General features: G+C 42.6%; 1 protein-coding gene across 1 annotated transcript in view; it reads right to left on the minus strand.

The window, feature by feature from the left end:
- Window positions 1-14743, minus strand: part of SPECC1L (sperm antigen with calponin homology and coiled-coil domains 1 like) — a 109603-nt gene that overhangs the window by 37673 nt on the left and 57187 nt on the right. Inside the window, exons 10-11 of the mRNA XM_032876039.1 lie at window positions 13429-13519; window positions 885-968 (exon numbers count right to left, since the gene is read on the minus strand). Of these exons, the coding sequence (XP_032731930.1) occupies window positions 885-968; window positions 13429-13519 (175 nt within the window). The remainder of the gene's footprint in view (window positions 1-884; window positions 969-13428; window positions 13520-14743) is intronic.

Below are 14743 nucleotides of genomic sequence, written 5' to 3' on the forward strand. Positions count from 1 at the left end.
ACTGGAGTTACCCCTAGGAGACAAGGGGAGCCTGTCAAAGTCATCATTATAGGATGGCTTTATCAGACTGGAAAAATCTGGTTTCCGGAGAATTTTTGGTGTGCTCTGAAATAATAGTTATGACATACCTTGGGAAGGATATCCTAATCTTTCACAACTATACTAACTTTGTATCAAGCTACAATTTTGGCACAATATCTAACCCATTCTAGGTCTCTCATAAATACTTGTTAAAGAAATGGAATGATCTAGTTTTCAGGGTTGTTTTATTTATTTTAGAGATTTTTATTTATTTATTTATTTAACAGAGAGGGAGAGAGAGCAAGCACAAGCGGGAGAGCTGCAGAGGAGAAGGAGAAGCAGGCTCCCCACCGAGCAGGGAGCCCAACATAAGGCTCAATCCCAGGACCCGGGGATCCTGACCCGAGCCAAAGGCAGATGATTAACCTACTGAGCCACCCAGCTGCCCTCTTTTATTTTAAAATCACAGTCATGAAATGTGATTTCTATAGAATCTAGAAGATACAACAGGGGAAATTCAGAGTGAAAATAATCAACTCAAGGGACACCCTTGGCTTAGTCGGTTAAGCATCCGCCTCTTGATTTCAGCTCAGGTCGTGATCTCAGGGTTGTGAGATCAAGCCCCATGCCAGGCTCCCAGCTCAGTGGGTTGTCTGCTTGAGTTTCTCTCTCTTTGCCCCCTTCCACTCCCTGCTCATGCATTCTCTCTCTAAAATAAAAATAAATCTTTAAAAAAAAAAAATCAATTCAAGAGCTAAAGAGTCAAGAAAAGTTAAGTAAGTCTAAAGAGAAAGCATTTGGTACCATTACTAAAACTTCTGGAAGAGTCTTTCTAAAGGAAATTCCAGATAAAAAGTCATCACCTGAGATGGTCTTGGCACTTTCCATGGCAGGTACTCTTGGCAGAGAAGCGGGTCGGCTGGTTGAAGATGTTCTTAATAGATGCTCTGCACAAAACAGGAAGGGTCAAAATAAAGACATCAGACACTGAACTTTGAAATCACAAAGGTAGCAGGAAGGTGATCTCTCCTCCTCTCCCCACCGCCCCCAGGCTCATCTTTCCTTCTCAATATAAGGCACTCTAACAATCCCCCGTGGAGCCCATGTCTACAGAAGAGCTTCTGCAGACAAGGATTGTGGGAAAACATTTCATTCAATGTCTGATTTCTAGGGATGATTTTTGACACAGATGAATGCCTCTAAATCAGTGACTGCTAAACAAAAATTCAAAGATCTTCTATGTTGGTCTAGAAGTACAAGCTAAATCAAAGTCTTGCCCTTATGTTCCTACCAAGAGCAGGGAAGCCATACATATACACAACCAGAGACAAAGAAGATTGGACAATTACAATAAGAATGACAAAGTATTATCAAACCACAGAGTGAGAAGACATTCACTTTGATTTAAGGCAGCAGGGAGGTCTTCAACAATATAATGATGTTAAGCTGGGCTTTACTAACAGAAAAGAGAGCAGGAACAATATTTTGGCCAGAAACAATGAGAACAAAGGTGTAAGGACGTTTGAGTTACAAAACAATAAACAGGTCATAACAAAATCAGAGAGGGCAGCAGGAAAAGGGGCTCTGAAGGGACAAGGCTGACCAACAAGAGCCTTCATTACCTTTTCTGTGGACTTCAGTCGGAGAGCAACAAGGAAGCACCAGACATTTCTGAGAATTTGGGAAGGTACTGCCTCTACTGCCCAGTTTGTAGCCACAGCCCTATTTCACCCCTCTCTTGCTCTCTAGACTCCAGTTTCTCAAACTGGAGCTTCCCAAACATTGGCACAAGCTGCTCCCCTGCCTCCTGTTCTCTTCCTCCATTCCCGCTATAGTCTGGATACCTTCACCATCCTTCTGGTCTAGCTTCAACATCACTTCCTTAGGACCGCCCTCCTGGAATGGCAGCCCCAAACAGACCAGCACACACTTCATGCCTCAGGCTCCAAGCCTGACAAGGCTGTCATCAGGCCAGGACAAGCACCAGGACGGACAGACTAGATGTGTTCTGCCCAGTTGCCATGTGCAAAAGATGTGTGATTAGCATAAGGGAAAACACTACCTCTTGAACTTACTGAAGACTATTAGTCTCACTATCCAAGAATGTCCCCATAGTGAACATATTTTAACAGATCATTTACCACTTTAAAAAAATAGTTCCTCTCAGAATATCATCATGTCAAAAGTAATGGCATATGACAGCTTTCAAGGATAACATACCTGCTATTTCAAAATCTATTTTCTAAGTATATGAGGAACATTTTTATTTGGTTACCAAATGTAACTAATTACATACAACTTTGGGAAGGATGAACTTACTTTCTTAATGAAGACAGGACTTATATAGCCTAGAGTCACTACATCTTTCCAAACCTGAACAAATATCACCTCTGTGCGAAGAGTCCACAAGCAAGCATCAATCAGAATTCTGAACCCTGTCAGTGGTTGGCATTCATCCTCACAGGAAAAGCAAATTATGCACAGTCTGACAGACAAAAAAAGTTAGCAGAACACGGAAATAGTAGGAAACAGAAATCAACATTTTAAATTTAATCAAAATTTCCATTTTACAATTATGAAACCAGTCATTTCCCCAAAATCTTAATCTCCCAAAGAACACAGCAAATGAAGAAAGTGAAAATAAAGCTTGTAACAGACAAATGAATCCAAACAAGAAGCATGTTGGCTAAGGCAATAAGCCCATGTCATTCCCTAAAGGGAAAGTGTTTCTAAATTGCACACTATAAGAACACGACCGAAACAAAGCTCATGAAATTTACTGCTGATTCCTCTGCTCAACCCTGGTTAAATCTTTCCTTACTGCATGTCTAAGGATCTGTCTCCATTCGGCAGGTACTCCCCTACCACAGACCAACACCTACTTTTTAAAAAAATGCACAAAATTAGGGGCGCCTGGGTGGCTCAGTGGGTTAAAGCCTCTGCCTTCGGCTCAGGTCATGATCCCAGGGTCCTGGGATCGAGCCCCACATCGGGCTCTCTGCTCAGCAGGGAGCCTGCTTCCTCCTCTCTCTCTCTGCCTGCCTCTCTGCCTACTTGTGATCTCTGTCTGTCAAATAAATAAATAAAATCTTAAAAAAAAATGCACAAAATTGTACTGAAGGCCTCAACAGGGTTATTCTTTTCAAAATTATTTGTGGTCATCTTCATCGGGCACAACACAGTCTGCTGCCATTCCATGAAGTGCTCTCATTGTGGGACTCAAACTCGCTCAGAGGCACTTGTCCCAGGGCGAGCACATGTCCATTTACTACTGCTGTCAGCCGCTGGATTCCGTCTGCATGTCAAACTATCAGTTTATCGCTCTTCAGCAAATAAGACTGGTGTATTACAGTCATATGTGGTAAGCAGGAGAGATTCTATTTTATAGTAATAGAGTCTATTCTACTGCCATATGGAGCTTTTCGTGTCTTTAATATATTCATTAAACAAAAAACATTTGGGTGTCCACTACTCAGTAGGCACTAGGCTTGGTGAGAAGGTCAAAGAAAGGAAGAAAGGAGGCAAGAAACTTACCCTTACAGAACTCAGAATCTAGAGCAGAAGCCAGATACTTAAAAAAAAAAAAATAAAATCATTACAAGTGAGGGATGCTAGGAAAGAACAAGTACACAGGGCTCTGGGAACACAATAGGGGATGTGACCTGCTCTTGAGGGGAGGTCCGGAAAAGCCACCTCAGGAAATGACATCTCAGTTCAGATGAGAAGGGTAATTAATAGCTTTTACACAGGCAAAGGAGGGGCTGGAGGGGAGAGTGTTCCCAGCTGAGGGCTCAGCACATACCAGAGCAACTCCAGGGCAATGTTCAGAGGACGGGGGAAAAGAGGAACAGATGAGGCTGCAGAGGCCGGCTGGAAGGGCCAGAACAGGCAAGGGAAAGCGTGCAGGCAATGCAGGCCAAATTAAAGAGTTTGGACTGTACCCTGCCGGCAACAGGGAGCCAATGAAGGCACCAACTGAGCCACCCAGGTATCCCAGGATGTGGTGAGCATTTTTAAATGACAGTGGAAGGGAGCCAGTAGACAGAGTAAAGCTGAGTATCTGGGAGAAGTGGATCATAGCCTGAAGCTAACAGCATCTGTGACAGCCCAAGGGGACGAGATCCAGGGCTCAGGGGAAGGGATAAACCTACACAGAGTTGTTCTGTTCATGTCCAACAGACAGGCAACAATAACAGGAGCATAGTAGGTCTGCTACTTAATGCTCTCTTATTTTAGGAATCACAGAAATAAACAGGTACAGGCAGTTATCCCTTTATTGTTTCCCAAAACAAATTTTCAGGCAAAATAGTGGGCTTTAAAATAGGAGCCTAGGGACGCCTGGGTGGCTCAGTTGGTTAAGCAGCTGCCTTCAGCTCAGGTCATGATCCCAGCATCCTGGGATCGAGTCCCACATCGGGCTCCTTGCTCGGCAGGGAGCCTGCTTCTCCCTCTGCCTCTGCCTGCCATTCTGTCTGCCTGTGCTCGCTCTCTCTCCCTCTCTCTCCCTGACAAATAAATAAATAAAATCTTAAAAAAAAAAATAAAATAGGAGCCTAAATGGTCAACTTCTGCTCAGAGAGTAGTTCCAAATGGACTGATGCTCCTGCCAAAAAGGAGTATAAAATCTGAAAAAAATATGAAATTCAACCACTTACGGGGGCATTGAAGAAAATCCAAAAGCAGGCAGAAAATTAAAGGAGTAAACACGTGGAAGAATGAAAGAGCATAGGGGTGAGTTTCCCAGTTTATGGCTCCAGGCATGAGTGCAGGCCCCAGGTGAGGCCTTACAGGACAGCTGGTAGACACCTTTACTGCCTTGAAGAAGGAGAAGATGGATGTCAGGACAACCAAAGCTGCTGAAAAGGGAGGGAGTAGGGAAATACCAGAAAGAATCACAAATTCTGTATACATACTCTGCCCAAATCTCTTACTGACCTCTGAAAACCACTAGCACTCAGATTCCAAGGAGTTAAATTAAGGACAAAATAACTGAACAGGTATTTCAACTGAAGGAAAAGAAGTTAGATGGAGTTTGAGATGAGCCAAGGTACTGTTTGCTATCAAAAACCAATTTTCTGCAGAGGAACAAAACGGAAAGCAATCTCTACAATGTGTGATTGATGACAGCCAGAATATAATTCAAAATTACTAGACATACAAAGAGAGAGAGAAAAGTGACCCATACTCAAAAGAAATGGAAACCTACCCAAAACCTACCCAAAGATAATCCATGTTAGAATTAGCAAAAAAGAGTTTAAAGCAGCTATTACAGATATGCTCGACATTATAAAATATATATACATATTCTCAACAGATGAGAAATCTGAGCTGAAAGAGTCACAAGAATGTGAGACTGGCGCTCCCTAAGACGCAATATGCAAAGGCAGCCGAAAGCAGTATTTGGAGCGAACATTGAGAAAACTCCTCCCAAACACCAGCCCCCCTCTAAATATAAGGATCACCAGAGCAGCTGGAAGCCTGCTGTGCACTAAGGACACCACAGCAACTTAAAACCCAAAGCCAGCCCAGCTCCTGAACAGATCAACTCAAATCAACTCAAAGAGGTGCCTGTGTCAAGGCATAAAACCAATCTACTGCCCTATATAAGATGTCCAGATTTCAACAAAGTCTACAATATTAAAAAAAAAAAAAACAAGAAAAAAAAAGTATATCCAGTTTACTATGTCAAGGCACAAAGTAATCAATAAAACCAACACAGATGTAGCAGAGATGTTGGAACTATCTGATAGGGCACTTAAAATACTATAATGAGTATGTTAGAGCCTCTGATGGAAATAGACAAACAGAAGATCAGTGAAGCTTTCCTTCTTTCCTTTGATTTTTGCTTATAGTTTCCATCTCTCTGCTAAAATCAGATAAATAAAACTGTGAGAACCATGTCTCTGGTTCTCAACTGAAGGCAAGTTTGCCAACACGGCATTGTCTTGAGGCACTTTCCACTGCCACACCTCTACCTTGTGGGTAGAGGCCGGGGAGGCTGCTAAGCACCCTACAATGCACAGAACAGAATGAATTACTAGATACAAAATTTTTAAGAAAATCAATCAGAAGTGGGGGGCGTGGAGGGATGAAATACAGACTGGACAAAATTAATCTAACTGTATTACAAAAGCATGGCATAACTATACTGAGACAGTGGTGAAAAGGGAGCTGACCTAAGTAGAAAAACGGTGTTTTGACTGGATACTCTCAGGCTAAACACAAAATGAACTGTATGCACTGTACTCTGCAGATCTGCTTTTCACAGGGGTACGGTGTAGCAACCGTGAAACGACTGGACATGCACAGGAGGGTTCAATAAGTAAGTATATTATGGACAATGACGTCCAGGTTTCTGCTGTTGGGAGACTGGAGGAGTCTGGATCACCTTCCGGTGCCCAAAAGTAAGAAAGCGCTTTGTGGGGGGTGGGCATTAAAAGAGCAGTGATCCAATGTGAAAGAGCTCCGAATGGTTCCCAAGTTGGAATAATTTGAGAAACGACAACAAAAAATAATAACAGTAAGAGATTACAACACAAAGAATAAAATAAATACCCATGAATCTATACTAATACAAATATATGTTAAAAATAAAACAGTAGTGGGGCGCCTGGGTGGCTCAGTGGGTTGGGGCCTCTGCCTTCGGCTCGGGTCGTGATCCCGGGGTCCTGGGATCGAGCCCTGCATTGGGCTCTCTGCTCGGCAGGGAGCCTGCTTCCTCCTTGCTCTCTGCCTGCCTCTGTCTACTTGTGGTCTCTGTCTGTCAGGTGAATAAATAAAATCTTAAAAAAAAAAAAAAAATTAAAAAAAAAAACAAACAGTAGTATAATGATTTGAATAATTCCCGCAGGCAAAATACCCAAACGGATGCTAAAATCAGTGATAGAAAGTTTAAACAGGAATAGGGTATTTATTAATTACTAGCAGACAACCATCCTCACCAACTGATCACAGTCAACATGGCTAGTAATAGTATGTATGGCCCTCACATGTCCCTGATACGATACTTGAGAAGGGCCCTCACCCCTGTCACAGCTGCTTTGCTGACAGTACATAACCTCAACCCAGTCAGGAGTAAATACCACACAAATCCATACTGAGATACTCTAAAAAAGTAACTGGCCAGTATTCTTCAAAGGTGTCAAGGTCACAAAGACAGAGAAAGACTGATGAACTGGTGGTGGCTTCAGGAGATAAGACAACACAAAGTTGGGCCTGGGATTTGATCCTGGAATTAAAAGAGACAGCAGTGGAAAAACTGGTGAAATCTAAACACCTGTAGTTTAGGTAACAGTATGTTAACAATACTGATTTCTTATTTTTGATAACTGCCCTGTTGCTATGCAGGATGTTCATTATAATGGAAGCTGAGGAAAAGTGTGAGAGAGAGCTCTAATATTTTTGCAACTCTTCTATAAGGTTTACCTCAAGAGTTTAAAGGCAGACAGGGCACCTTAAATAAATATTGCAATGCATGCTCAAATGTACCAATGACAACTTACCTCTCTTGAGAAGCATTTAAAAAACAAGATGGGCTGAAGGGATAGAAGGGTGGATAAACATGAAAACATGAACACAGGGGCACCTGGGTGGCTCAGTAGGTTAGGCATCTGCCTTTGGCTCGGGTCATGGTCCCAGGGTCCTGGGATCGAGCCCCGCATCGGGCTCCCTGCTGAGTGGGGAACCTACTTCTCCCTCTCCCACTCCCCCTGCTTGTGTTCCCTCTCCCGCTGTGTCTCTCCATCAAATAAATAAATAAAATCTTCTTTAAAAAAAAAAAATGAACACAGTAAAGTACTTAAGAATCTAGATAATGCACTGTAGATATCCACTATACAAATTCTTCCAAGTTTTCTCTATGTTCGAAATTTTCTGTAATAATATGTTGGGGGAAAAAAGGAGCCTAGATACTCTGGTTCATCAAGACAAATACCAAGAACCACAGAGAAAAGAAGGAAAGGGTTGAGGGAGAGGAGAGGTTAGAAGTGAGCAGACAAGATATTCATCAGACTATAAATACAAGAGGGGAGGATTTCTAGCTGAATTTTTCCTAGGAATTTCCCATTAGGATGGGATCTAGGGCTGAGCCAGAATCTGACTTAGATCTACCTCTGGAGAATGAAAATTGCTCTGAAACTTTTTAAATAGAAAGCTCTTTTTTAGGGTGCCTAGGTGGCTCAGTTGGTTAAGCATGTGCCTTTGGCTCAGGTCATGATCTCAGGGTCCAGGGACTGAGTCCCACATTGGGCTCCCTGCTCAGTGGGAAGCCTGCTTCTCCCTCTGCCTTCCCTGGTCCCTGTTTGTGTGCATTCTCTTTCTCATTCTCTATCTCAAGTAAATGTGTATATATATATGTATATATATATATACACACACACACACACACACATATATATATATATTTTTTAACTTTCATTTTTTTAAAAGAAAGCTCTTTTTCTTTTTTTTAACTTAAGACTATAACTTTCAACACAGATCTGGCTTTCTAGTAAAACCTCCTTTATATCACATTTATTATATGTACCCTTACCATAAATCAATGTCTTCAAAATACTGCATTTTTAAAACTTTTTATATCTCTAGCCTCAAGTAATGCAATTTAGACAGATGATAAGAGTCTTTTTTTCCTTCTTTCTTTCTTTTTAAGATTTTATTTATTTGAGGGGCACCTGGATGTCTCAGTTGTTCCGTGTCTGCCTTTGGCTCGGGTCATGATCCCAGGGTCCAGGGATTGAGCCCCACATGAGGCTCCCTGCTCGTCAGGAAGCCTGCTTCTCCCTCTGCCTGCGTCTTCCCCTGCTTGTGTTTCCTCTTTCGCTGTGTCTCTCTCTGTCAAATAAATAAATAAAATCTTAAAAAAAAAAAAAAAAGACTTTATTTATTTGAGAGAGAAAGAAAGTCAGTCAGGGGAGGCAGAAGGAGAAGGAGCCGCAGACTCCCCACTTACCAGGGAGCCTGATGCGGGGCTCGATTCCAGGACCCCAAGAACATGACCAAAGCGAAGGCAGATGCTTAACCAAATGAACCATCCAGGCACCCCAAGAGTATGAATTTCTTTACAGAACATAAATCCACTTGGATTAATGAACTTTCTCAGATACCAAATGTCTAAGCCATGACACAGAGAAGGCACTTACAAGATCACCCTGACATGGGGCAAAAACCCAGGCTCCCCAGCCATCTGCAACATCCAGCTGAGGTCTTTGCTTAATACTCCGGACCTTAAAACATCACACTGTGTAAGTAGGGTCAATAAAGACCTTTTCAACCACCTGTATCCATGTACTTAGTTAGCAGATCTATCTTTTCCTGCTTATTAGGCCATAAATGCTAATTCATATCCTATGTACAAAGAGTCACTGAGGTGGCACAATCATGACCCTAAGGCAATAATACCAACAAAAGAGCATCTGATTAGTCCATTTATAGTAAGATTTCTCTGCTATGAAATATTTTCCCACAACTGACATATAAGCATGATGCTAAAATAGAACAAAAACCCCTATGGCTATTATAATATACTTAATCGGAAAAAACACCAAATTCTCTAATTTAAGTGTAGAACAAGAGGCAGCACCTTTGAAAGTTTAAGTAATGAAGCCACTGAAACTTTCAAAATGAAAATTATAGACTATTCTTTGATTATTTATGACAATAAAGGAAACAATCAAAGAAGAAAAGCAATTTGAGGGGCGCCTGGGTGGCTCAGTGGATTAAGCCTCTGCCTTCAGTTCAGGTCATGATCTCAGGGTCCTGGGATCGAACCCCACAGCAGGCTCCCTGCTCAGCGGGGAGCCTGCTTCCCCCTCTCACTCTGCCTGCCTCTCTGCCTACTTGTGATCTCTCTCTCTCTCTCTATTAAATAAATAAAATCTTAAAAAAAAAAAAAAAAGAAAGAAAGAAAGAGAAAGAAAACTGTTTCAAGAGAGCCTGGAAATCCTACTCTCTTATCACAGTTTAGATAACTGGGACCTGGGGACTCTGTTTTCTCTGTGTCTGAAGATGACCTCAAGGCTCTCCAGATGGGGTCACTCCCACAGGGCTGTTACAGGCCCAGTGTTACATATATTCTCAAAGGCTGTAGCATCCTGGTCCTGGTTTCAACTGTACTTGGCATTGACTGCAGATCAAAAGGCTGACTTCATTGACAGAATGGGGGCAGATGCAACAGGCAGCTGAGTGGGAGTGCTCCTGAACCCTTGGCTTCCATCTTTGCCCTTGGTGCCTGCAGCTTTAAGATGCCCAAAACATAACATGTAGTGATGGTTTCTCACAACCACTTGTCAGCTGCTAAGCAAAATCCTGCAGACCCTGGCGGCCTTGCAGTGAAATACAATCTTGTACTCAGACAATAAAGAGCCATCCTCCTCAGCCACTTGTGCTACGAGAAGTAGCACATGCTAACAGTGATAAAATCTCACAGTGAGCATTTACTTTGGACTAAAATCTGTGCTAAGCCCTTTACATGCTTTAACTTGCACTTCATTCACTCATCTCACAATTTATTATCAAGAGCCCAGTAAGACAACAGGTGCTGAGATACCTCAGTGAATCAAACAGACATTAAATCCCTGAATTCATGGACCTCACAGTCTAGGGAGGCAGACAATAAAAGCTATAGACAAGTAAACTATGCAGTGTGTCCAAAGGGTTAAGTCATCCAAGTTTTTTTAAAGGGGTTGGAGAAAGTTTGGGAAAGGGGTGTGTAGACGGTCATACGGTTTCTAATTTTACATATGGCACCCACCAGCTGAGGAGAGCCTAGAGCAAAGCCTTGAAGGAGGGCCCGAGGGAGCTGTGTGGACATGCGGCAGCGCTCTCAGGCACAGGAAGTTCCAGTGCCAGACTTCGAGGCCGTGGGTGTGCCGGAGTGCCCAGGGAGTGACTGAAAGGGAAACATGGTAAGGCTGGAGAGGCAACCAAGGCCACGTTGGGAGGGCCTGGAGGCCACTGAGAGAACTCTAGCTTTTCTTCTGAGAGAAATGGGGACTTAGGGGGAGGTTCTGAACAGAATGAACTGTTCCAATTTATATTTTTCAGGAGTACGCTGGCTGTAGGGTTGAGAATAGATTGTGAGGGGGGTGCCTGGGTGGCTCAGTGGGTTAAAGCCTCTGCCTTCAGCTCAGGTCATGATCTCAGGGTTCTGGGATCGAGCCCCGCATCGGGCTCTCTGCTCAGCGGAGAGCCTGCTTCCCCCTCCCTCTCTCTCTCTGTCTACTTGTAATCTCTGTCTGTCAAATAAATAAATAAAATATTAAAAAAAAAAAAAAAGAATAGATTGTGAGGGTAGATTACGAATCTTTTGTCAGAACCAAGGTGAGAAATGATGGTGGCTTGACCAAGGCTAGGTGATGGTAGAGGGAAGAGCAATTCTCCGACTCTGGATGTAGAGCCAACAGAGAGTTTCCTAAAGGACAAAACAGCTCTGTAACTTTGGTGACAGATGGTAACTAGACTTATTGTGGTGATCATTTTGTAACATGTACAAAAACATGAAAGCCTGAAATTAATGTTATATGTCACTTATTCTTCAATTAAAAAAACTGATTTGACTGGGGCGCCTGGGTGGCTAAGTTGGTTAAGCATCAGACTCTTGATCTCAGCTCAAGTCCTGATCTCAGGGTCATGAGTTCAAGCCCACATGGAGCCTACCTAAAAAAATTTAAAATAAAAAATAAAATAAAAAATAAAAATTTATTTGATCATGAAGAAAAAAAAATAAAAAAACCTAACAGTCTGCAGATATGGGGTATAAGATAAGGGAGTTAAGGATGATTCCAAGGTTTCTGGAGGATAAAACTGTCATTAACTGAAATGGAGAAGACAGATTACAGGTAGGACAAGTTTAGAAAATCCGAAAACCTTGTCCTGGACACACGCCATCTGAGACTGACATCCAAATGGAGCTATTGAGTAGGCAACTGGGTATATGAGTCTAGAGTAGAGAAACAGACTGGAGATACCAGTTTGACAAATAACAGTTAGAACTATGAGAAAGAATATAGCAGCAGGGTACAGACAGAGAAGGCAGGCCCAGGAACTTAGCTTGGAGGTATACCACCATTTACAGGTCAGGAAGGGGAATCAAGCACAGGTGATGGGAGGAGCAGCCAGGGAGGAAGAGAGAAGACACAAGAGTGTGGCATTATGGAAATAAAAATTAACATCCCAGAAGACAGCATGCTCAGTGGCACCCTATACATACATAATCCATGGATCCATCTGGGACTCAAGGGTGGGAACACAGTCAAAAAATGTAGAGAGAGACTTGACACCTTTCACTATTTTTTTTCCTTTAACAGAAGGACCTTTTGAGGGGAGAAAATACCTCAAGTCATGACTTACAAATGTACCAGAGCCAAGAAGAAGGGGTAGAAGGCAAGCCCTTCTGTCGGGAAGGAGGCAGCAGCACCATCTTGTGCTCCATTATCCCTAACTGCAGGCATGAGCAGGTCCTCTGAATATGCAGTATACCTGCGACTGGCAGAGGAAGGGCCAGTCCCACCGCCAAACTGGACACCTCCTGCACAGGTGCTCTATGGGGCCCACAGAGCATCTTCTGGGTTGTCTGAGGGACTAATTCTCACAAGTCTGCTTATTTTTTAACCCACACCTGTTGAAATCTTGTAGTCACGCGCCTAAAGGCTAACTGCCACAACCGAGAGAATGCAGAGATGAACACGTGGAGGCGATCAGCCTACATCAGCTGAGAGAAGCCTGGGCATGGGCACTTCCACACTGACCCCAAGTGAAGCCACCATGCCCTAATGCTACAAACCATTTTCCAGCGCTCTGCAGCACCGTGCAGGAAGAGGCAGTATAGGGTCAGAGAAGGCGCTCTGACCTCGAAAGGCAGGAGACGTGGGTTCTGGTACTGGCTCTACCATAAAAGTTGTGTGAGAACAGCCAAGCCCCTTATAAGTGCACAAAAGAATGGACCTCATCTCAACCTCATGTTTCAGATTCTCAGTTTCCTTGTATGGACAATAATACCGAGCACAGAGGTTAAAAGAATGGGCTTTGGCGTCAGGTTGCCCAGGCCTACTGTTCATTGTTAACCTGTGTTAAGTTATTTAACTTTCTGAAACCTCGTTTTTAGTATCTATAAAATGTGGGTAACAGCACCTACCCCATGAAAAACTTGAAAACAAAATGCCTAGTAATGGTGTGGACTCTCCATTGCCTATCATAATGTCTAGAGAGCTGTCTTCCAAGACATATTTATGTATAACGAATCCTCCTATCTGTAATGATGACGTATTATTAGTAAGCTTCTGATAAAGATGTACACCAGAGCAGCTGAAATAATGTCAAGAACAAAGAAAATCACAATTTAGTTAGCCAAAAAAGTCAGAAGAATCAAAGAATTGACAGCAGAAGTGAAATACTGTGCCATACAAGATATACCTTGAACAGGGATCTCCCCATAGTTTGGTCTCTTATCTGTCAGTGCCGTCAGGGGCTTGGATGTAGAGATTGGTCCACTTATGGAATGTCTCTGAAATCGTAACATGAACAGTGTCAAAGTTAGCATAAATCTAGAGCTGGGACTCACAAAGTCAACACTGCTGAGAGTAATATTTAGTTGTAAATCTCCATCATTCTATCCATATTGTTATGGTAAGACTAAAACACACACACACACACTTGGAGGCATACAATGTGATCAATATATTTAAAAAATGTATACAGAAATATCCCCTGTGCCTATTACTCAGTTTTCCCCAATGGTAACATTTATAGCATACTATCACAACCAGTATACTGACATTGTTTTGTTTAAAGAGAATTCTTAACAATTACACACCCATCAGTGAAATACGGACTTGCACCTACTACAAGAGCCCCAGTACAACCTGGCATCTTAATTCAGCGCCACCACAATGGCTTTGCCTCTGGCTTTCTCATCTCCAGTCAGATACATGCATCTTTCTGCATGCAACCACAAGTATCTGCCACAAATATTTCCTCCTTCTTCCTCAGCGTTGTCTCCTGCCACCTCTGTGTAATGCTCAAATGCCACCAAACTATTCGTTTCCACATAGACCAGGGTGTTTACCGTCACTGTCCTTTCTGTCATGCTTATTTTCCCAGCTTTCCCCCCAGCCCTTTTTTATCCGGCGAACCTCTAACGACTCTTTTCATATTCTCAGCAGGAAAGTGTGCCAAGTTCAGCCTCTTCACATCCTTCCCAACATTTGAGACTGTCTTCTAATTTTAGCCATCCTAAGAGGGTACATAGTGAGATCTTTCTGTAATTTAATTTTTACTTCTCCAATGACTAATGATGTTGAACATCCTTTTATGGGTTTACTGGCCATTTGTCTATCTTCTCTAAGGAAGGGACTTTTAAAATCTTTTGTCCAGTATTTACTGGTTTGTCTTCAATCAAGATGAGGATGTTTTCTTGGAATACAAGTGTTTTGACAGGGGCGCCTGGGTGGCTCAGTGGGTTAAGCCTCTGCCTTCGGCTCAGGTCATGATCCCAGTGTCCTGGGATCAAGCCCCACATCAGGCTCTCTGCTCAGCAGGGAGCCTGCTTCCCCCTCTCTCTCTGCCTGCCTCTCTGCCTACTTGTGATCTCTGTCTGTCAAATAAATAAATAAAATCTTTAAAAAAAAAAACAAAAAACAAGTGTTTTGACAGATAAATGTAGTGTGATTATATTCTCCTGAGTCTATAACTTATCTTTTATTTTCTTAATGTCTCTCAGAAGTTTCAA

The sequence above is a fragment of the Lontra canadensis genome, unplaced genomic scaffold (assembly GCF_010015895.1).
Source record: "Lontra canadensis isolate GAN:19392208 unplaced genomic scaffold, GSC_riverotter_1.0 scaffold57, whole genome shotgun sequence".
Lineage (NCBI taxonomy): Eukaryota > Metazoa > Chordata > Mammalia > Carnivora > Mustelidae > Lontra > Lontra canadensis.